This window comes from Eschscholzia californica, unplaced genomic scaffold (assembly GCF_041429995.1).
Source record: "Eschscholzia californica isolate CP2 unplaced genomic scaffold, dmEscCali1.0.p SCAF_1, whole genome shotgun sequence".
NCBI classification, from domain to species: Eukaryota; Viridiplantae; Streptophyta; class Magnoliopsida; order Ranunculales; family Papaveraceae; genus Eschscholzia; species Eschscholzia californica.
Window position 1 is genome coordinate 82,245,927 of NW_028238198.1, and position 23,765 is coordinate 82,269,691.

A 23,765-nucleotide genomic window follows, 5' to 3' on the forward strand; every position below is an offset into this window, starting at 1 on the left:
TTCTCCGGCAAGGTGGCCGGCCGGAAAATTTTCCGGCCGACCACCTTCAAACTTTAAAAAAAAAAAAAGAAAAATTTCTCTCTCCTCTCTCTCTCTCTCAAATATTTTTTTTAAAAAAAAAAAATCTCTCCACTCTCTCTCTCTCTAAAACTCCGGCGAAGGGAAACCCCCTTCGCCGGAGTTTTAGAGAGAGAGAGGGTGGAGAGATTTAAAAAAAAAAAGAAAAATTTAGAGAGAGAGAGAGGAGAGAGAATTTTTTTTTTTTTTTTTTAAGTTTGAAGGTGGCCGGCCGGAGAAGAAAGGGGTGAGTAGGAGAGAGAGAGGAGAGTTGGAGAGAGAGAGGTGAATTGGAGAGAGAGAGAGAGAAAGGGGTGAGGTGTAGGGAGAGATGAGGTGTAGGGAGAGATGAGGTGGAGAGAGAGAGGGGTGAGGTGGAAATCATTTTTTTTATTGTTTTAAATTTAGAATTAAGAAGGGCAGTAATGACATTTATCTGAAAATAGGGGGCCATATTTGAATTTACGAAAAAAAGGTGGCCATAAAGGAAGCTGGTCACAAAGTAGGGGGCCATATAGGAATTAACTCAATTTATAATTATGAATTTACCTCATTTAATTTTATTTCTTTCCCCTTTCATCTTTTCTTCTTTTATTTTTCAACCCACCTCTCTCTATCTACTTTTTTTTTTTTTTTCTCTCTCTCTTTAATTTTCCTTTACCTTCTCTACTCTTTTATCTACCACTGTCTCTGATTTCTTGATCTTGTTCATCCCCAAGTTGATAATTATCCTTTTTCTTTTGTTGGGGAAGGAAGGAAAACTGTGTAGAAGAAGAGTTAAAGGTTGGAACAGTGTCAGTAGTGGTCATGCCAGAAAAGGGTAGATAGAGAAAGGAAAAAAGAAAGAGAAAAACTTGAAATTTGTAGAAGGTTTGTTGAAGATGAAGAGTTGGTATTAAAGATCGACTTTTTTTAGTTACTGGGTTTTCTTTTATTTTATCTTTTGATTTTTGGGTTTTGTTTGATTTGGGATGGGGTGTTTTCCCTGTTTTGGATCGTCGGGTAAGGAGAAAAATCAAAGTGAGAAAGAGGGTAAAAAGGATTTTGTGAAAGAAAATTCAGCTGGACAATCTAATCATGTTAGTAGAGTTAGTTCAGGTAAAAATTTCATCTTTCTCTTTTTAAATTTTCTAGTTTCTTGTTTTTTGGTGGTTTTGATTAGTTGAGATGTGTTCCAAGTGCTTAATTGATGTATTCTTGAAGTTTTGTGAAGTGGGTTTTTGTTGTTTATTCTAATTTCTGCCTTCTTGATCTGATCTTTGAGTTTCAATTTTGTGTTCCTTTATTTGCTGAGTTGGGTTTTTTTTTCTATCATTTGCTATTTACTCCTTTTCTAGTGATTTCATTTCCTGTTCAATTCATTCTTCAGTCTTCTTTTCCTTACTTGTTCTAATTTGTAGTAATTTATTAGGTTGCTTTTGTTGATCTAAGCATTCTCTTTTTAAGTCTGTAAAGTTTGTGTCTGCATTATCTTTGCTTGGCAATTGTTAATTAACAAGATCAAGGAGGATCTTTTCACTGTTTTCTAGAATCAACAGAGGGTTTAAGGAATTATTTACACATTAACCAAGAATACTAAGCTCAAGGAATGTATGGAAGTTTGTGTTGTGAATTGTGATATGAGTTGAGTTTAGGGTTTTAGCTTTTATGTCTAACAATAGATTCAATTATGACTTTCCCACAATTAACTTCGTAACGTTCTAGAATATGGTTTCAACGGGCTTGTTGCATTCACACCATGTATATATGTGCGTGTGTGTTTGTGTGTGAACTTGTTTTATGATGGCGCAGATAGATCAAAATCTCGCGGTGGTTCTGATTCTAAGAAGGAAACACCGGCTCCTAATAATGGGCCAAGTGCACCAATTGCTGCCCAAACTTTCACTTTCCGAGAGCTTGCTACTGCTACTCAGAACTTTAGGCACGAATGCCTTTTGGGTGAAGGAGGATTCGGACGTGTATATAAAGGTCGTTTGGAGAGCACTGGACAGGTCAGTAGGTATTAGTCTAGGTTACAGAATTCGGATGCCTTGACTATATTTATCTATTATAATTTTGGCTTATATCTTTTATAACGAAGTTCTCATTGTAGCCTGTGATTTTCGTTGAACTTTTGTTGATTAATTATCAAAAAAATTTCTTTTCCCGAAATCTGGTCAGGTGGTTGCTGTGAAGCAACTAGACAGGAATGGTCTTCAAGGAAATAGAGAGTTTCTGGTGGAAGTTCTCATGCTTAGTCTCTTACATCATTCTAATCTAGTCAATTTGATTGGTTATTGTGCTGATGGAGACCAACGCCTTCTTGTTTACGAGTTCATGCCATTGGGATCCTTGGAGGATCATTTGCACGGTTAGATCACCTTTTATCTTTCTTCCTAAATAATTAACCACTTCTATGTTTTGGTACATCTTCCTAAATAAGTAACTAAGTCTATAATAAGGTCAAAAGGATTCTAAGGACCAAATAGTGACAGAAGATTACGTTATGTGTTACTCGTTTCATTGTTCGATTCATACTCGAACACCTTTTACAAACTCTTAATAAATTGAGCTTCATGATTTTGGTTTTATATGCTTAATCATATGAGATGTAAGTTGCACGTGAATATTTTTCATGTATGGATTGGAGTTGTACTTTTCTTCTAAAGTAGATTGAGAATATCGTTTGTAGTTTTATATGCTTTCCAATTTCCATCTAAGTAGTTGATTGATACGAATTTGTAAGAAACCAACAAGTGGAATTCCCGCATGTAGATTTTCAGATTCAAATAGCCAAGACAAGGTTGTAGAATCTAGATGCATCCTATTACTTTCATCACTAAGCTTTGGAGTTTGTACTTGAATGAACGTACTATACAGGGAAATTCATAAAAAAAAAAGTGCATGTTTCCTTTGTAGCGAGAAAGTTTTGACGGAGGATTCGTCACTTTGAGAACTTCCTACTTGAGTTTAGTATCACATTAGCTCTTTTTGTATTGGCAGATGCATTCTTTACAGTAACACAAAATGCATTTAGGAAAACATGTACGATAATTACTGTTTTGGCAAATAATGTACTTCGGTTTATTTTTCTTCCAGCGAGCAATATCGGTTATGTAATCTTTAGAGAGATAATTAATCATGTAAATGCTGTTTTTGGTTTTGCTTTTGTTAACACCTTTGTATAAGGAAAAAAGTTATTAGTGCTTATATCTTCATTTGAAGGTCATGAGTATTGCCTAATTTGACTTAGTTTAATGATGTTATGACGATTTCGACAACCGTTCTCTAACTTCTATTATAAAAGTTAAGGAAATCAATAGACTAATGGTGGTCGATTATACACATATCATTTTGTAAGAAACGGACATGAACTCAGAAAACGACTTGCTTGAGAATCGGATAAATCTGTTTCTTTGCAATTAAAAGATTCTCATATATTTCTTACCACCGAAATTTGTAGTACTGCTTGTAATGACCCTAAACCTTTTTCCGTTACTTGCTGACTACTAGATATCTGTTTCTTATGATAATGAGATGTACTCAATAGATATGCATAATCGGTAATTTAATGCTCTAATTAGATGACTCAGTCGACATTTTGTTTTCAGATCTTCCACCCAACAAGGAGCCTCTCGACTGGAATACAAGGATGAAGATTGCAGCTGGTGCAGCTAAAGGCTTAGAATACTTGCACGACAAAGCAAATCCTCCTGTTATTTACAGGGACTTTAAATCATCCAATATCCTTCTTGATGAAGGCTATCATCCAAAGCTATCGGATTTTGGGCTTGCAAAACTTGGTCCGGTTGGTGACAAGACTCACGTATCCACAAGAGTGATGGGAACTTATGGTTATTGTGCTCCAGAATATGCTATGACTGGTCAACTCACTCTAAAATCTGATGTCTACAGTTTCGGTGTAGTCTTCCTTGAGCTTATCACGGGGCGAAAAGCTATTGACAACACCCAACCTCAAGGAGAGCAGAATCTAGTTGCATGGGTAAGTCGTTTTCTTTTTCACTTCTTTTTCTTATATATACGGTATAGTTAGGACAAAGTGCTTATATCTGATGCAAATAATAACTTATAATGGTCCTTCAGTTACACAATGTCATGCAAGGGTCCAAAATTATAATGAAAAAAGATTTGATGCAAATAAGAACTTGCAAAATTTCTTATCTTTGATGCAAAATTTCTTATTTTCTTGAAATGTTCAATTGATTAAATTTTGGGGTCAAAAGAATTTTTAGCAACAAAGTCAGTTTTTGTAATGACCCAACCAGCCAGGCTCGGCCCACTGGGTACAGAGTTTTGTTTTTAATGGAGGCACCACGGCCTCACCTAGAAAGCCTCTAGACTTCGTATGCTTGGGCTCGCACCTGTTGCCCAGTCTCCGGGTGCTCCCCCAAGTGACAATTTTACTGAATATGTTGAGTGTTGTTAAAAAGGAACAACACCTTTGATCTTCACGATGTCTGTACAATGCTATTTAAATGGAGATCAATTTTTTTTTCTTATGTCGGTAATATGAAAATGTGGTATTGAAGTAAAATTTTCAGTCCTTCATCCCCGTGATTTGAGTTTTTGCAGGCAAGGCCTCTATTCAAGGACCGAAGGAAGTTCCCTAAGATGGCCGATCCATTACTAAAAGGTCATTACCCAATGAGAGGCCTTTACCAAGCTCTTGCTGTTGCAGCTATGTGTCTACAAGAACAAGCAGCAACTCGACCTCTCATAGGAGATGTTGTGACTGCTCTTTCATATTTGGCTTCTCAAACTTACGATCCGAATGCTCCCCCAACGAGTCGAGGTGGTTCATCTGCATCTAGGAACAGAGAAGATCGAAAAAGTCACGGAGATTTATCTGAAAGCTTAAACTCACCTCACAAGGATTCTCCTCGATCTAGACGAAGGGAACCTCCTGTTCATGGGATGAACTTTGATCCAGAAATTGGAAGAGGCGAGACAGGTGCTGGTTCAGGGAGAAAGTGGGGTTTGGATGAACTTGATCGACAAGAATCTCAACGAAATAGCCCTGCTCATGGTGGAAAAGGAAGGGACTCACCAAGAAACTCGAATCGTGGAAGTGAGAGAGAACGTGCCGTTCAAGAAGCGAAAGTTTGGGGTGAGAATTGGAGAGAGAGAAAACGAATGGATCCAATGGGAAGCTTTGATAAAACAAATGAGTAACCATGAGGTACTTCTTAAGCTGAAACCTGAACTTGTCTTGCTTAAGATCTTTAATGCCGAAAGAATATGGTTAAATATCATCACCCGTCATCCATTACATCGTCACAATGAATATGGTACCATTCGATCAATCTCCATTGATAAGAAGACAAGGATATAGAAGAAGGTAGTGTTAGTTCATCTCATGGCAGAACGAACGGCGGAATTCCATTTTGGTCCAGGTATTACTATATCTCATCGATCTATGGAATATATTTTCCAACCGATATCACGTATTTGTCTGGATTTCTTGAGTCAGTTGTGTTTTCGGCTTATACATAAAAGGTTTGTCAGACAGAGTCCTTCATATCTCTCCACCTATCTTAGAAGTCTGAATTACATAATATATTCTGCATAAATCATCCAAAAAAAACACACAAAAAAAGAGATGGGTAGAAACAGATGTTTTTTCTAGTTATTGTACAGGTTCAAGCAGGAGTTATTTGTTGACTGTTATATTGTGATTGTTGCAACTTGTAGATGTCATTTTTCTATGACTGGTACATGTTATTTCTTCTTCTCTTTTCTTCTTATTGGTTTTTGTATTTCATCTACTCTTTTGTACATTGACTTCCATGAAACTAGTTTCTAAAGACTTAGGTAGTTTTGTTACTTGAGTCAAATTTGTGATAGTTTGTTTTTGTCAGACTCGTGATGCCCGATTCATCTGAATGGTTGATTTTGATTGGTTATGAGTCAGACGAGTCAGATTCAGACAACACAGCCTTGGTATATTTTCCTTCAACTACCTTCTCAGTTTCTTCGATAGAAGTTGAATTAAAAGGCATCACATAATGCAGAAGCAGATTAATTGACCTAGTTTAAGAGCATGTCCAATGCAAAACTCAAAAAAACAAATATCTATCCAGCATATATATAAGTTCCAATTGAGATTCTCATTCTTAATTGATAGAAATAGAGTTCCTCAAATTGTTTTAGTGGCGAATACAAAACTCTAAAATTACAATTCCTCAATTTGTTTTTGTAAAAAATCACGTGACACTCAAAATTTCTAAGAGTGAGTGTTGCGTTATGGGAGATGTTCTAAATAGATGTACCCAATCTCAATTCCGCTCTAAATCTCATAAATGTCAGTCAAAAATCTCAATTTAGCTCTAAATCACCAACTAGCCTACGAGACAAGACTGATAGACTTCCTAGTCAGGGACCAGTCTAGAAAAGTAAAAGACCTTTATGTTCAATTTCCAAACGTTTCCCTCCTTGTTCTCCATCTTTTCTCTTGCAGGAAAAACATTTTCGGCAGACGACTCACTAACCATTTGCCGCGACAGTTTTCAACAAGAGATTAGATAGAAGATAGACCAAGAAACCTTATCAACAAAAAAAAAAAAGCCATTTGGAATGAAGGGTTAAAAGAAAAAAGAATATGTTACCATTGTAGTCAATATTAAAAAAAAGAGTTTGACTAACATAATTACGGTACTTCAACCTGAAAAAAAAAATTAAACACAATTATGGTTTTAGGGGGCCAAATAGAATATTGGATAAGTACGAGGGCTAAATCTAAAAGTTGACTACAAATTGGAGCCAATATTCGTCAAAATAGGGGCTAAACTAGCTAATCCGTATCACGTTGTCTACTTGGAAAACGGAAAACCCAGCTCTAAAATTTTCCTTCTTATTCTCTCCCCCTCGGTTTTGTCTCTCTTCTCTTTCTCTCTCTAAAATCCAGATCATGCTCCTTCCTCTCATCTTCCTAGATACAACAAAATCGACAATCAAATTTGGAGTGAAATAGACCTTACCAATCTAATCCAATTTCTTCTATTTAATCCTTTAACCAACGAACCCCAAATCTGATAAAACCGCCATAAATTTCTAAGTTCATCTAATTTTATTCGGTGAGTTGATTTCTTACTACTTTTCTTCTACTTCAACTCGTTTCCCGATTCAATCGGAAGTAAATTGCTAATCAATCTATTATCATCATCAATTTTTATTCGTTTTTGTGATCATTAGTGTTGAAATTCAATTGTTGGTTGAATTCTTTATTTTAATCATGAACTTGTAAAAACCCTAGTGGTTGCTTCACGTAATTTAGGTAAAATATTGAAAAAGGTGGAATCTTGCTGATAAAAAGGACATAATTTTTGTTGCTTTATTTACAGGTTATGGAACGATTTCAATGGTTAAAAGTTGTAATTTTAATCAGTTTAATTACATTCTCAGGGGCAAGAGGTAACTAATTTCTCTGTGATTGGACCTCAATGTTTTGAAATATTTGTGATCTAGGGTAACACTGATTTTAATGTAACATTTGTGAAGTTTCACTTTTTTTTCTTCCTTTCAATTGCAGAACTAAAAGTTGACCTAGCTGACAATGGTCAGGTCTATAATAGCACTCTTGCAAGTATACTAGTAGAGTATGCTTCTGCGGTGAGCCTCCCCACCTCTCGTTCTGTTAAACTTCAAAATTTTAAACATTTTGTCCATTGAAACGCTTAATTCCCGGAGTCAGTGTCTTGATGGAATTTCACATACTGTATGCTTTTCGTTGAGACTTGCTAATTTTGTAGGTTTACATGTCGGATCTTACAGAATTATTTTCATGGACGTGTAAGAGGTGCGATGGTATGACAAAGGTATGTATATGGCTGTGTTTTTGTGATTTTACGTTTGGCAAAACACGGACAATTGAGGGTTTTGGGAGAGATTTAGTGATTGTTTCTGTATTGTAACAGGGGTTTGAAGTGCTAGAGCTTATTGTCGATGTTCAGCACTGTTTACAGGTTCATTATGATTAACACTTCAGATAGAATCTTTCACCTGTTGGTCGTGGTTTTGTTACGTACATGGTATTTCTAGTTGTTATTCCCCAACCTATCTAATGCCATTGTGTCTTTCTTATAGGCATTTGTCGGGGTGGCAAAGGATCTCAACGCCATCGTAATTGCATTTAGAGGCACTCAGGAACATAGGTATGGGTGTTTTCTGCTGGCTTTTTATTTTTGGTATTTTAGAGGAATTGGACATATATAGCCATCAACATAAATATGAAGTAACAGAAAAGAAAAAGGAAAAAACTTCAAATTATAAAAGCAAGATTTCCGTTACGTGTTCGGTGTTTTCCTTCTCTTTTTACTTATTAGTTGTTATTTTAACTCGGTAGATAATTACTTGGCCTTAAAGTGACGAAGATGATTTAGATCTTTGTAGTGAATAGGTGAACTGCTGAGTGCTACAGTTCTAGATATCGATAATGGGTTATCCTGGGTTGTAATTTAGATATTTATTCCCGCAATAACTAGAAGAACATATTCCTGTTACAGTAATTCTAATTTCATTGAGTCTCTTAAACATGGTTCGACTTCTTTCTTTAGTAGCGTTTTTTTTTTTTTTTTGCGAATTTGGGGCTCATCTTAATGTCTCACTAGCTTATTTGTGGTGTAACTGCATATGTATAGCATACAGAATTGGGTTGAAGATCTCTTCTGGAAGCAACTTGACTTGAACTACCCAGGCATGCCAGATGCAATGGTTTGTACTTAGAGCAGGATCCGAAACTTATAGTAAATCTATTTAAAAAAAATCACCAATAATATATGCTCTCTTTTCTGCTTTTTTAGGTACACCATGGGTTTTATTCAGCGTATCATAATACGACTCTACGACATTGTGTTGTGCATGCGGTAAAACGAGCAAAGGAGTTATATGGAAATATTCCCATCATGGTGACAGGGCATTCTATGGGTGGAGCCATGGCTTCCTTCTGTGCGCTTGACCTTGCAGTAAATAACTTCTCCTGATTTGGACATTAATTTCCTTACTCAGTTAAATTTCTCGCAATGAGCATTTAGTTATTGGGTTCCTAAGATATTACGGACCATTAAACAGTAAAACAATTTGGGTTGTCATATAATAACTAAGTGGATTTTACTGTCTTGCTCGTTGACCCTCATGCTGGGTCCTTTTCCAATTCAATCCTTTCCTTTTCCCAGATATTTGACTCCTCTGTTGGTAACATAATATTATTCCGAACCCTTCTGTTCTTCAAATGATCATGACGCCGTAGGTTTCTTTGATTCATTGTAATTATATTCTGATATAGGAATATTTGTACTTCTTACAGGTCAATTATGGACCTTGCGAAGTTCAGCTCATGACATTTGGACAGCCTCGTATAGGCAATGCAGTATTTGCATCTTACTTCAGTAAACACGTGCCGAAGACAATCAGAATCACACATGGTCATGATATCGTCCCTCATTTGCCTCCATATTATACCTACTTCCCGCAGAAGACATACCACCACTTCCCAAAAGAGGTAAGATACTAGATGGAAACCCTCGAAAACCTAATGACCCCATGAAAAACAAAGAGTTATCACTGTAACTAGCACCAAGCATAAATATTGGCATTTTTAGTGGTTAAATTGTTAAAATGCTGGTAACTTCTTGCTGACTAGTATCCCTTATTACTAACCTTTGGCTTATAGATCAAATAGCATCGTCTATTATTATAAATATGCGTAGTCGCATATAATAATGGAAGAATCGGATTTGGGATTCTGAAGGATCTCTCTCAACCTCTTTCTCTTTTGTATGGCTTATCATCAGACGATAAAGATGGATTTGTTGTTTCTGCAATTGTAGGTTTGGGTTTACAATGTTGGTTTGGAGAGCCTAGTTTACCCAGTGGAGAAAATCTGTGACAATTCTGGTGAAGACCCATCCTGTAGTAGGTACATATGTTTCCTTACTCATGTAGGAAAATTATAAATTAGCAACATAGATATTCCGTTCTAGTATCTCTTCCTGTCTGGACACTCGAATACTTGTGTATGACACTTGGATACTTGTGTTGAATACTCGCCTAATTTTACTTTAGATGCAAATCTCGTGTATTCTTGCACATGATCATGTTAAGATTACAAAACAGTACTCTAGGTTAATGTCTTGTATGCATAATGTAGCAATGGTTTGAGAGTCAGCACAAGTCATGTCCAACTTACCATATCCAAAACTTCTAACCAGTGCCAGACTTCTTAGAGGAACTAAAAGTAGTATATATGATCTTTTCATCATTAAGTTCTTTACGTTATTTTGTTGGTCTTTGGCAGGTCTGTAACTGGAAACAGCATATCCGATCACTTGAAGTACTTTGGTATCGAACTTCAAGCTGAGACATGGGGTTCGTGCAAAATCGTAATGGATCAGTTGCATCAGAATGTAAAAATACAGAGTGTAAAAGATCCGAAGGGAAACTTCGTTCTGTCAAGGAATAATCCTATCGACTCAACAATAGAATTGAATACCGAAACAAGTATTGACATTACCTCTGTTTCATAATTTCGCTTGGGAATCTGTGGATGGATTATTTATGTATTAGGAGACAGGTCTTGGAAGGAGGTTGAAATCGTGTCTGGCATGAGTAATATCTGTACATATATATTTCTTGTGGATAAGATAATGTGATGACCTTCATCAAAAAAAAAAAAAGATAATGTGATGACCCTTTATGTGAATATATAATCTGAACTCTAGGGTTTCGTTTCAAATGACAATGTAATAATAATGTGATGACCCTTTATGTGAATATAATCTGAACTCTAGGGTTTCATTTCAAATGGCAATGTAATGGTGACTCTTTATTGTGGTGACCCTCAAGCTGTAAACATGTGTATGGTTCTGATGATATTCAGTTGGAAGGTCCTTTTGAATCCTGACAAGTTGGGATGAGAACGATCCAGGAGGGTCTTCCGTGCAATTTTAATGAGAAAAATGCTACTTGAAGAACTCTAGGAGGCGGAATTCAATCCCTAATTTGGATGGGAAAGATCCAAAGTGAGAAGATAGGTAAATGATTGAGCAGGCCAAAATGAAAGACCGATTACTCTGTCCAAAAAATAAACCGAAATTTAGCTGCAGCCGGACACAAGTGGCTGGGGTTTCACCGTAGTTTTCTCTCTCTCTCTCTCTTTTTTTTTTTTTTTTGTTGAAATCCCTAGTTTTCTCTCTTGATGGTTTTTTTTGGCAAAACTCGTCTGTCATTTCGCATTCTGAGCAAATTTTGTTTTGTGCGTAATTAAGTTGATAATTTGTTGTTTGGATCGGAACATGAACACTAAGCGAACGTTGATGTAGCCGACTCTCATTAGATAGGGCTTTGTAAGAAAGAGATAACCCCTCTAGCTTAAACATGCTACATCAACATTTAGGACTGTAATCGACTTTGTTTTTCAGGTCAAATAACATTTCTCGACAAAAGTATTATACTATGTCAAACTAATATGATTGAGCGGGCCCAACGGCCCCAACAAAGTAGGATGCTATATATTTCTCAGCAGGACCAGCACGATGTATATACCAAGTAAAGTGAAATTCTCTCTATTGTTTCTTTCTCTTTCTCTCTCTAAAATGGAAATAATAGGTGTATATGCTGCTGCTTTGACTCCTCCTCCTCATCCTGTATTATTAGGACGTTATCCGAACCGTCTTAATTCCTCCTCCTCCTCACTCTCTCTTTCCTCCTCATCACTTGTTGTTCCAAATTACAACTACCAATTTCGCTTCACTAACAACAAGTCAACTTTCACCACTCAAACAAAATCGTTAATCATGTCCTCTTCTTCTTCTTCTGTTGGTTAGTATTATTATTATTATTATCTCTTCCCAATTAACCAATACTCTTTCTTTCTATACTTTTTTTCTTTCATTCAAATTCTTGGATTCTTTAAGATTTAATTTGATTTCAGGAGCACCTAATGAAAGATTATCAGTGGATTCTTCGAATGGATTGGTAGGAGTAGGACAAGATGATCTGTTAATCGTAGGTCCAGGTGTGCTTGGTCGCATCTTGGCTCAACAATGGCGCAAGGTAATAATAATAATAATTCATCTTTAACAACATCTTTTTATTTATCATCATATAAAGTTTGATAGATTAGGTTTCTTTTATCAACTTTATAGATATCTTACATTTCTTGGTGACTTCTTACCTAACCAAGGTTCTGTTTGTTTGTTTTTTAATCATTTCCTCAATGTGATTTTTTTTTTCACTCATTTGATTTGAATCCTCTCAGTCAGATGGACCCAAAATCAACCCCCAAATTAGTCGTTCAGGTTTCACGAGTCAGACAAAAACAAACATTTCAAATTCTGACTACGAGTCAATTAAGTTATCGAGTCACATTTTAAATCTGACTCCGAGTCAATTTTGGGCATCGAGTCAGATTTTAAATCTGAGTCAAGTTAATTTTAGGCATCGAGTCAGAATCCAAATCTCACTTATAGGAAAAAATAACACTACTTCAGCAATAAGCAATTAACCGTAACAATATTCAATGCTGGTCTACTCGATCGACAGTTAGACGCTGGCCCAATGCCCTCTCTGTGCAAGTAGCTTCACTCATCTAGTAGTACTATTTCATTCAACTATATACAGATAGACCTAATGAATCCTGGGTTATACTTAGTAGTATCTCGATGACGCAAGCCAAACGAGTAGCACCTTCGGATGAATCCTGGTTGGGTTTCATTAGGTCCCACTAAATTTATTGCATCCGATATGATCCTGCATTCAAATATAATGTCATCCTCGGCTCAACCACGCAAGTCGTAGGTAATTATGACTTGAACTTGGAAGCTTGGACATGGGTTGCCCTGAATGATACCAAATGTTAAATTACCCAACAGACACAGACCCAAAGTATTTGCTGATGATGAGTGAAATTTCAAGTACTTGACTTGAAATTTTGATCTTCACATAATGATTCGATTAAATTTATAACTTAAAGGTTTTGTTGAATTTGAATTGAAGCTGATATTCTTTTCCTCTGTGTGTAGGAGCACCCAAGTTGTCAAATATTTGGTCAAACAATGTCCAGCGATCACCATGACGAATTGATTAAGATTGGGATTAATCCGTCTTTAAGGGGTGAAGAATTAACTCATAAGATTCCATATGTTATTTTCTGTGCTCCACCGTCCCGAACTGCTGACTACCCTGGCGATGTAAGGTAGGCAAATTGATGGCAAACTCTCTTTTGTTTCGTTAGGATGTATGGTCATTTTTTACAATTTAAGGTGTTTTTAGTTTCAAGACTCCCACGTATTTGATTACCTTCACAATAACTGTTACTTATCAAAGCAAATAGTAAAAAATGATCACAAATGTACGACAAGAGCAGGTGGTCATTGATTCATTCTTCTTCATTTCTACTTATTTATTATAGAAACCAATTTTATGCATCTTTTAGGAATCCGCGCATGTAGAAGTCTATATGTAGTGCGTTAATTTGAATATCAGAAAAAACTCGCAGGCTCGCTACATCAAACTGGAATGGTGAAGGTTCTTTTCTATTTACATCAAGTTCTGCTCCATTTGATCGGAATGACAATGGACCATGTGATGAGGTGCTACTTTTAGTATAAATCATTTCTTCACTTTACAAGTATTGGCTCTCTTTTCTTCATAAAAGCTATATAATTGTACACATTAAAGAACTCTGAGGGTGTTTTGAGTAACACTTCTGAGAATGATTATATAGGACTCACCGGTGGTGCCAATTGGGAGAAGCCCTAGAACAGATGTCTTGTTGAAGTCAGAAAAAGTGGTGCTGGATGCTGGTGGTTGTGTTCTGAGACTAGCGGGTCTTTATATATCCTTACGAAATTTGAGGCATTCATATATTCTTCGACTCAGACTTAGTGTTGCTTACTGTTTTCTTAACATTTTGATACAAAGAGGGTAGAGGTGCGCATTGTTATTGGTTGACCAAAGGTACTGTTGATACAAATCCAGATCATATCCTCAATCTTATTCACTATGAGGTATTCACCAACTTTCTCGTCCAATTTTCAGTGTAACTATTGTTTACATATGCTGAAGTTAAATTATACAACATGCGCCTTGGTGGTTTGTTAGTATTTCTTTACTAGGTCAGATTACATATACTATAATCAGATACTCGAACACTTGTCTCATTGTGTGATACTGGAGTCACTTCAATGGTATAAGATAAGATTATGTATGTTCATAGTTTGGTGTACTTGCACACAACCGTGTCAGGATCGCAAATTATGAGTTTAGATCAATGTCATTAGTATATAAAGGTTAATCCAAAAGTAAATTTAGCAAGTAAAAATAGAGGATACATTATCAAGACAAGATCGTATTCAACACCCCATACTGCTTTAGGCACCGATATTCACATATTCGTATCCATGTTACATAGGGTTCTTGCACTCGGACTAGCCTTTCCTCTAAGAATTGTCGTGTTTTGCCCGCATTTCTCCAGATCCTTGAAATTATCTTGTTCTGCTTGATGTTTGCACATTACAGGATGCGGCATCTCTAGCAATGGCAATTTTGAAGAAAAAACTACGAGGGCGGATTTTCTTGGGATGTGATAATCATCCTTTATCCAGGTTTTCTTGCTACCAACTTCTAAATTCCCATTAAATTTTGGCGTAAAACGGTAAAAGCGTACCATCTAGTTGTGTTTTATGATTATCTTCTATGGTTCATTCGTGTAGACGAGAAATAATGGAATTGGTCAATAGAAGTGGAAAATTTAGCAAAAAGTTTCAGGCATTTACAGGTATATTCCCTGGAGAAAATCCAAATATTTTCGATCATTTCGCTGATAATTCTCTTATCGTAATACACACCAATTTTATTTACTTTTCTGCAGGCAACGATCCTCTAGGTAAACGACTAAATAACTCAAAGACTCGAAAAGAAATAGGATGGGAACCGAAGTACCCAAGCTTCGCTCAGTTTCTTGGAATACAAGAATAGGTTTACAAGTTCTCAATTTAATGTTCACAATGTCTTCAATAAGGACTCAGAATGGATGGTATCTACAAGCAAAGTCTGTTTCATGATGATTCAATCTTATTGATGTTCATGCGAGTAACCTTCTTTTTTTCTTTTTTTGGATTACTCTGATGATTAATAGAGGAATCTGTACAAAATTACAAACCATTATGGATCTTAATTTTGATATGAAAATCCTTTCATTTACTACCAGCTTTTTCTTTCGATGTCATTTACTACCCGCTTTCTCTTCCAATGAGAGCACAAAGCATAACCTGATAGTATGGCCAACAACTAGTAGCTTAGTTGTTAGTGCATCTACTCAGCAATACGAAGGTCCTAGGTTCGATCCCACAGAATGGCAAATCCAGGATTATTGGGCTTGGGTAAAAATGACATTTTTTTTTTTTTGAAATTATCAGCGTGTCTCGAACCCTTGACCTCTAGAGTGGAAGACTTAACCTCGGTAAAAATTGACATAGTTAGATGGGGTTTAGGCCAGTCATTATTTATTGTAGACCAATGTTTGCCTCCTACAACCAAGGCTCACCCAAAAGGTCTCATCACTTATAAACTTGAAAAGTTCGATATGTCCAAGAGAGATGTCCCGTTTTTATCACTGAATCATCAGCTGTCCGATGAGGCTGAGTGGCAAAAGTGAGGCAATATTATTTAATTAATATAATACTATTAAAATTCGGGCGGTCACATATATATAAAAAGAAAAGCAAAATGAAATCGATAAAATTATATTGATGGGACCATTTGACATTTACTAGGGCTTTACATATTCGAAGTACATGTCATTATCTCAACATCTTAATATTTGATAATTTTGTAGTAGTAGATGAACATTACTAGAAAATTTCATTCTTTGACCTTCTATATTGGTAGACCACACATCAAAGTCATCTATCCAACTAACATTTTGTTTTGTTTGCAAGTTGTTTCATTTTTTCTTTTCTAATGGAGGTCAATTAGTTTGGTACAAAGAAATAAGAAAGAACCCAAGTTTGAATGAAAACTAAAAAATGACATCGACCCCTAATTGTCCGTAACTGTTATCATTATAATAATAATAAATAAAATTATTACTGTCACGATTATCTCCAAATTTTATTACATTCGAAAAATGGAAAAGGGTTAAAAAAATTATATCTGGAAATAAATGAATTTTGATGGCCCAAAACTTTTCTCTAACATAAAATGGTTAGTCCCAAGCAATTTGAAAGCTAAAAATGAGATGTTTCAATCAATGGAAGACTTCAGGAAGTCTTTGTAAAATACTGAAACAATTAACAAACTTTATTCACACAACAATTCAACCACCCATTTGCTTCATCTCCTCGATCCAAGGGCTACCGTTTAATTCTCAAATCTGTTATTAATAACAATGTTGTAATGACCACATGATTGGAGAATTGTCGTTAATGGGACGTATAGTTGTGGTATCAATAGCATAGTTAGTTTATACAAGTGAGTAGAGACTGATTAGGAACATTATATTCTCTCAAAGCCTCTTCTCTTTCTATTCAAGTTCTTCAATTCATAAATCAAACCATCTTCAAAGGGAAAAAGAGATACTGAACTAGTCGAAGTTCTGTGATTTTTTGGGAGGCATTTTTTGGTCATGGGAACAAAGTGTTGCTTGGAATCCGACGACGACGCGCTCATCACTCCGTTAGGGCTACTTGTTCTTGCCGTTGTTATCATCATCTTTGTGTCTCTCTGCTCACCTCCACAACGAGGACGACGAGGTGTTTATGCTGTCTATAGAGTTAATTGAATTTTATCCATTTTATCCTCAGCCTCCTTGGTTTGGTATCATTGTTAGTTTTTTTGTTGACAGAGATCATTGTTCGTTGGGGTTTAAATCTCAACATCTCATGGTATATTTCCTTTTCATTTTTTATTTCAAAGAACGATTGCTTATCGTCTTCTCGTTTTCGGATCAACTTAAATAAAATTTATACCCTATGCTCAAAGAGTCGAATAAGATGTTACTTCCAGTTTGTATTTGTTGAAACTTTTATCTGAATAGCATCTAGTTTCACTTTCAGTAGAAAACTGATATGATTTATGGCTTTTCTATTATCACTCAACGGTTCAGACCATAAACCGCTTGCAACCACTATATAATTTCTTTAAGAACGATATGTTTACTTTCACCATTTCGGCTCAATCGAACCAAGATTATAGATGAAAAAGGAGAATATATTAGAACAATAATGTGTTCAGTACTAATTTCAATTCAACTAACAACGATTTCAGACAAAAAGGGGCGATAAAGTTAAAGTTTGGGAGCTTCAAAATCTCTGATACAAAATCGTAATAAAATTATACAATTAACTCTTACCGATTACTTCAGTTCAGTCATCGCTTTTCTTCTTCTTCTTTTTCTCCTTTTTCTGACTCTTTGTTTCAGGCTCTTCCTCCTCGGCTTCTTCATGCTTTCTCTTCTTTTTCTTCTTCGTTCCTTCTCCATCTTCTTCGGCAGTTTGGACTTCATTTTGGTCAGCTTCAGCATTCTTCTTTTTCTTCTTCTTTTCTTTCGGTGTTTCCTCCACTGCTGGTGTCTCCTCAACCTCAACCTTCTTTTTCTTCTCCTTCTTGTCCTTCTTCTTCTCTCCATCGCCTAACTCAGCAACAACCTCAGTCTCTGATGGTTTTTCATCTTGTTTCCTCTTCTTTGGGGTAGACTCTTCTCCATTTTTCAATTGCCCAAGTACTGCATCAGCTGAAGGATTATAGGTCTGCATTGACAAATTGAAATTGTTAGTGATTTACCTACAAAAATATGGAAAATAAAAGCAGATCAAGGAAAGAAAATCCCACCTGTGCTGAAGTAATTAGACCTCCTACTCCCTTCTTCCTGTCTTTGTCATAGACTTCTATCTTGGGCTTGCCTTTAGTCGACCCAGCCGAACGACTCAATTCTTTACCCTCAAGACTCCTTGAACGTGCTTCAAGCTACTCAAAGAATTTGTGATGTTAATAATCTGAAGCATTCAAAACGAGGGAGTACAAGGCAAAATGTAAGTTAGTATAATACCTTGGCACGACTCTCAAGTCCCATCGTGTTATCCTGACCGTCTCCTAGAGCATCAACACGGATGGCCAAAGCTGTCTTGGCTGCCAGTGATCTAGCCATTTTTCCTTTCATTTTAGGTGCAGCTTGACCAATTATGGAAGCATGATAGATAAGACCATATTTGGGAGTAGCGTGTTTTGTCTTCAAAGCTCTGAAAAGGGCTTTTTCTGCTCCGAGAATTTGAACTGTGCTTCCAGGTTGTTTTGCCAGATTCACTAAGCTACCACCATGAGCAATTAGACGAGCTCCAACAAGCTCTCCGACAAGAGCGGTCAAATTTGGGGCAATAGTGTTCATTCTGCTCTTTAAGTAATCATATAGTTGAGCTCTATATTCTGATAGAGACAAAACTTGGTCACAGAGTTCCTTAATATTGATAAGATCAAGGTCACTAACTTCAGTTCCCATGGAGATCACAGCTGCCTCTTTCAACTCACCCTCTACCTCCTCAGGTAAAATCTGAAACAGAAGAAGGAACAATGAGAAACAAGTCCGCAACTAGATGTGCAATAGCCTTGAGATGAAGGAACAAAATTCAAGCTTGGGATAGGGCTGCCACTGAGCAGTCAGCATTCAGAATATAGGTCAACTAATATAACTTCGACATATTTCTTAGTTATCCTATGCAATCAGACTCGTGAGTCAGCTAGGCTAACACAGATCCCAACCCGAGATTGAAGAACTTGGTCGAGTCAGCCTCGAATCAGGCCCCAACTACTTAGCTTCTAACTAGTAATACTATATACATGATTTCATGCCAGGCTATTTACTTACCTCAGAAAAATCAAGATCTGCAGCATTCACTCGATTACCCATGAGCTTCACAGATTTTGCGTACATGATATTGTCTTGTATGATTTTCGCAAGCTCAGGAAAGTGCCATCCATACCACTCCCTGACCCTCATTGCATAAGTGTTGAGCTCTTTGTCAAGATCATCCAATAACCCTATGGCCTGGATGATCATGGTATCCACCTAATAAAATGACAGAAACAGTTAAATAATATGACCAAAGAACACCGAAACATTGGTAAAACAACTACTCTCCAATCTGAAATTTGGCTCTCAGAATTTGCTAGGTCTGAAAGAAAATCTGTTTCAACACTTACAGAGAGCATAGAGACAACTATACGATTGCCTGCAGTGCTGATGAGTTACTAAAGTTGAAGGTAGACATCAAGTTAAGCACAATGAAGAAAAAATTGATATAATAAAGAGGACAAACTTGAGTTCTATTTGCAGTGAACAGATGCATAAGATCAACAGGGGCATTTACATAACAAATAAATTTATATTCTTTTTGTGCATCTTCAAGTTTGACATAAGTCTACCGAGTTCACACAAAGATTTGAGTTAGTCGTATTATCGTGAAAATCGTAAATTTCAAAATAAAATAAACATACAACATGAAAGTGATCTCTATTGCATCTCATACAACTCGTGCTTTACAGCTGTTAATCATTGAGGCATATTAGAGGAAAACACAACTTAGATGTTTTAAATCCCAAATCACATGTCAGTAGAGTGAAGATTAAAGAGTCTAAAACACAAAAGACTAAAGAAGAATGTACCTTATCAGGGCTGAACTTAAGTTTGTACCTAGACAAACTATGCGATAAACCCAAGCTCATCGGAGCCAAATCTTGAACACCTAGCCCAGAAATGAGCTCAGACAACTGACTTCTTACACCCCTCATCAGTTCCATCACAGAGTTGTTGTGAACACATTCGATTTGCTGTCAAAACAATCAGATTTAACATCAACTATGGTATACAAAGATATAAATAAATAGCTTATAAACGACATTAACATCGAAAAGAGTATCAAACTAACCAATTTCTCCTTAATCGCATTTCCCAGTTTTGAATCGGCTACACCCAATGTCTCTCCATCACAATGGGTTTTCAAGAACTTTCGAAGACCCTTGCTTGGCTTACTATCAATAAGCAAAGTTGCTGTCGACAATGCTTCAGCTGTGTTCTCAAACTTAGTAAAAGCTTTCAACTTTACCACCTGATATTCCAACAAAAACCCTTAAAATCGTATACAACAAAACATTCAAAATAACAACCTTGTTATGTTCTAAATCACACCCAAGTCCTAGAAAAAGATTCTAAATCACTACTCTTCATCTCAATAAAAACTCGTTCAAAATGACACTGATATGCAAATAGTTATACCTTACGAGCAGTTTCTGATGTAGAAAATTCCTTCCACAAGTCCTGCAACAGCAAGATATTGTACAAATCAGAAAACCCTAACTACATACAAAATGATTAAACAAAAAAAAAAAAAAAGAACAATAAGAATACTTACATCAACTTTAGAAAGTTTTCCTTCATCCAAAACTTTGAACAGAGCGAAACCCGCCGGAGTTTCAAACAAAACCAACATCTTTAAAGTTTCGGAGCACCTAATAACAATCAAGAAGCAGAAAGTAGGGAACGATTTGTTAGAAATTAAAACTTGAATATGATTATGATTCAATGGGTGGAGAGAGGTGAGGCGATTTTTAGAGAGAGAGAGAGAGAGAGAGAGAGAGAGAGAGAGAGAGAGAGAGAGAGAGAGAGAGAGAGAGAGAGAGAAACCCTAGAAGAAAAGTTACCTGTTTCAGAGTGAGAATGCTCTGAGAGAAGAAAGTGAAAAGAAGCTCTTTCAGCGGAAAGAGCAAAGTTAGGGTTTTAAGGGTTTTAGCTGTTGTTGAATTGAGGCTTTTGTAATGGGGGCAGAGAAACCCTAGTGTTCAAGGATGCAACTCTGTCGGGTCAGTATCGGACAGGACGGGTTAGTGTCGGGTTGGATTCAAGGTTGCCCAAAACCTCTTAAGAGGGCGCCCTGGCCTGATTTTGCCGGGGGTTAGTCATTACATGACATTGATACATCATCAAGATGTGATAAACGCGGTAACCGCCTAAGTTAAACTAGGAATGAAAGAGGCCTAAACCCTAACAACACATACTAAAGAGACCTAAAGCCCGTCAAACTTTATACCTTTAATAAACAAAATTCAATAACCATGAATTTTGTCTCATTATTATCTCTAACGGCTAGATCTTCTCCAAAAATTTTTTTAAATGTAATTACTTTTAATTTTTTAAATTAGTTTTAATTTTTTTTAAACTCTAACAAAAACTCGCTCATTAATAATTAAAATACATCCCACCAACGCGGGCACGTGGCGGTCCCCGAATAATTCTCCAACCTTAGAAAAAAATATTATTTCGAAAATATTTCACACACACGTTTCGCACGTACACAAGATTACACACGTTTTTCACACGCCCACGAAAAACTCACACACGCGTTTCCCACATGCACAAATTTTAGGCCTAAAGAGAGGCCGCTGGGGTGGAGGTGAATTTTTTAGGCTGAGCTGAGGTTGAAAATTTTGAGTAAAAAAGTGATTTATTGGACTAAGACATACTGGGTTGGAGTTGCTCTTACTTGATATGGTTTATTGACATAGACTAGGGTTTTCTAAAAAAAAAAAAGAAAAAAAAAAGAAGTGGTAGGCTAGGATTTGTCATCGAGTAATATGGTCTTTTTTTTTGGATTAAAATCCATCCACCGGAAAAAGAGTTTTTTCCATCTCATTATAGATGGAGTCTATTTATCGGACACTCCCGACACAAATATTTCATTGAGGTAATTACTAGAAAGGTCAAAATAATATTGAAAATGAGTAGAAAAGCACTAAACATTTGAAAATTATTATTCAGGTCAAAAAGTGTGCAAATACTAAAATACCTTTTTTTGTCATTTTGTGTAACTAAATTCTTTTATTTTTCTTTAAATTTTAAATCGATATAACTTTTGTTTGAGATGTCGGATTTCTATAAAAATTATATATTTAGAAATGATTTTTCATTAGCTTTCTAACAAGATCCACTTTCAATATTTTTTTTTTTCAAAAAAAAAACCCAGAAAAAAACGGCGTTTTTTCCCTTTACGTTTTTTCTGCAAACGTGTTTGCAACGATCTGTTATGCAAACGTGTTTGCAACAATCTGTTATGCAAACGTGTTTGCAACAATCTGACAACAATCAGTTATGCAAACGTGTTTGCAACAATCTGTTATGCAAACACGTGTTTGCATAAATCTGTTATGCAAACAAGTGTTTGCAAACGGCTTTTTTTCCCTTACATTTCCTGCAAACACGTGTTTGCAACAATCTGTTCTGCAAACAAGTGTTTGCAACAATCTGTTCTGCAAACAAGTTTTGCAAACACATGTTTGCAATTATCTTTTTTGCAAACAAGTGTTTGCAAATAAGTTCAGCAAACACGTGGTTATAAGTGCACTGTATTCTACTTAAATATCAACAACCATATATCAGAACCCATGTTCGGTATTATGAAAAAAGATAAAAGATCTGTAAAAATAACATTAACCACAATGAATCTTCATTGTAGTATGTACTCTACCAAATTTGACATACTATCTCTGTGATTGGAAACATATCCATCGGAACCAACTAAAAATAGTTGACTATGTTGGAAGCATGGTCCTGGAGGACCGATGAAGATTAATTGTTGTATGGGGCTCCATGTCCGATCCAATTCCAGCCTTCTAATGTGTCCCACTGATATTCAACGAGACCACCATTTTCCGTAACCATGAAGAGAGAACCAATTAATGATAAAGATGAAAACCTCACAGCAATTCCGGGCAGTCTTGATATGATTAAATGGGCATGAACCTTCGCCCAATTGATGTCTTTCTGCGGAAATTAACTGAAAGAGTTAGTGGGCCTGAACCTTCGCCCATGATACCCGACAAATGGAACTCTCCAAATCTTCCATCATCTAATGGGAACAGTGTCCTTCCAGTCTGAAAATGCAGTCCAGGAATCCCTCTAGCTGCTTTTGCATCAATTGGATGCCTATGATTTACCCATGTTTGTTGCTGCATTTGATTGTCCTCATCCATACATGTCTTTTCATGTAAAAGAAGGAAAAGAAAGAAAAAAAGAAAAAAACAGAAGCTGCAGTCAGGATAGCTCGGCAAATCTTCTAAGCGGATAAAGGTAAGTTTTTATATGGTTTATGAAATAGCTAAACAAGTTAAAAAGTGAATCAGTTTAGCATATAAACTTAGAATGACTTGAGCTTGCATATTGTGATTACCTGACTGCTTAAGAATTTGATATTCAAATATGGATCCAATTGATATAGAAGTGATTTTAACCCTTGAACAAAAGAGATAAGTCACGACTCCTACCTTTTCAGCTTAGATACTTTTTCAAGGCTGTTAACACTCAAGTACTCAACAGTACATGGACTCTCTCTAGTAACACGTCGGGGTTTTGGACAAATGATATTTCTAGGTCCTGGGGGCTGGTCTTTTGGTAACTGCATGTTCTATTTCCCCCCGTGTCGCGTTCACAACCCATATGATTTTTCATGGAGGTCTGCTCCAAGCAACTAAACTACCCCTTCCATATCTTTTTTTTTGGCATAAGCACAATGAAAGAAGTCACAAGAAATCACATCTCTTTCAGACATTTCATCGAACAGTTTGCGTCCACATTCAACAAATCCACATTCAATGTTACCAACATATAAATCATATCTCTTGGCAGAATTTCTCGATAGATCCAACCAGAGCAAGTTACAACTCAGGCG

General features: G+C 36.3%; 4 protein-coding genes across 5 annotated transcripts; 3 read left to right on the plus strand and 1 right to left on the minus strand.

Moving 5' to 3' along the window:
- Nucleotides 1-611: 611 nt before the first annotated feature.
- LOC147569960 (Protein kinase superfamily protein) lies at nt 612-5,891 on the plus strand. Its single transcript, XM_086656523.1, has 5 exons — nt 612-1,155; nt 1,849-2,048; nt 2,218-2,407; nt 3,648-4,039; nt 4,630-5,891. Exons 1-5 carry the CDS (start codon nt 1,029-1,031, stop codon nt 5,227-5,229), a joined length of 1,509 nt encoding a protein of 502 aa, XP_086512649.1. The 5' UTR covers nt 612-1,028; the 3' UTR covers nt 5,230-5,891.
- A 970-nt stretch (nt 5,892-6,861) lies between these two features.
- On the plus strand, nt 6,862-10,855 carry LOC147569961 (putative feruloyl esterase A). Of its 2 annotated transcripts, none has more exons than XM_086656524.1 (11): nt 6,862-7,130; nt 7,398-7,467; nt 7,586-7,665; nt 7,806-7,871; nt 7,971-8,018; nt 8,140-8,207; nt 8,694-8,766; nt 8,856-9,017; nt 9,359-9,553; nt 9,882-9,970; nt 10,349-10,855. In XM_086656524.1, exons 2-11 carry the CDS (start codon nt 7,401-7,403, stop codon nt 10,575-10,577), a joined length of 1,077 nt encoding a protein of 358 aa, XP_086512650.1. In that variant the 5' UTR covers nt 6,862-7,130; nt 7,398-7,400; the 3' UTR covers nt 10,578-10,855. The 2 variants fall into 2 exon arrangements, with proteins under 2 accessions (XP_086512650.1, XP_086512651.1); XM_086656525.1 differs by having other exon boundaries at nt 7,097-7,189.
- Nucleotides 10,856-11,593: 738 nt separating this feature from the next.
- On the plus strand, nt 11,594-15,261 carry LOC147569962 (uncharacterized). Its single transcript, XM_086656527.1, has 9 exons — nt 11,594-11,871; nt 11,984-12,105; nt 13,074-13,246; nt 13,550-13,643; nt 13,778-13,888; nt 13,971-14,060; nt 14,572-14,657; nt 14,766-14,830; nt 14,924-15,261. Exons 1-9 carry the CDS (start codon nt 11,646-11,648, stop codon nt 15,028-15,030), a joined length of 1,074 nt encoding a protein of 357 aa, XP_086512653.1. The 5' UTR covers nt 11,594-11,645; the 3' UTR covers nt 15,031-15,261.
- A 1,983-nt stretch (nt 15,262-17,244) lies between these two features.
- On the minus strand, nt 17,245-21,327 carry LOC147569963 (putative nucleolar protein 5-2). Its single transcript, XM_086656526.1, has 9 exons — nt 20,746-21,327; nt 20,457-20,553; nt 20,321-20,362; nt 19,974-20,153; nt 19,711-19,875; nt 18,914-19,114; nt 18,101-18,598; nt 17,884-18,018; nt 17,245-17,801 (listed from the first exon to the last, which is right to left on the minus strand). The coding sequence occupies exons 2-9, from the start codon at nt 20,532-20,534 to the stop codon at nt 17,418-17,420; spliced, it is 1,683 nt and encodes a 560-aa protein (XP_086512652.1). The 5' UTR covers nt 20,535-20,553; nt 20,746-21,327; the 3' UTR covers nt 17,245-17,417.
- Nucleotides 21,328-23,765: the final 2,438 nt, after the last annotated feature.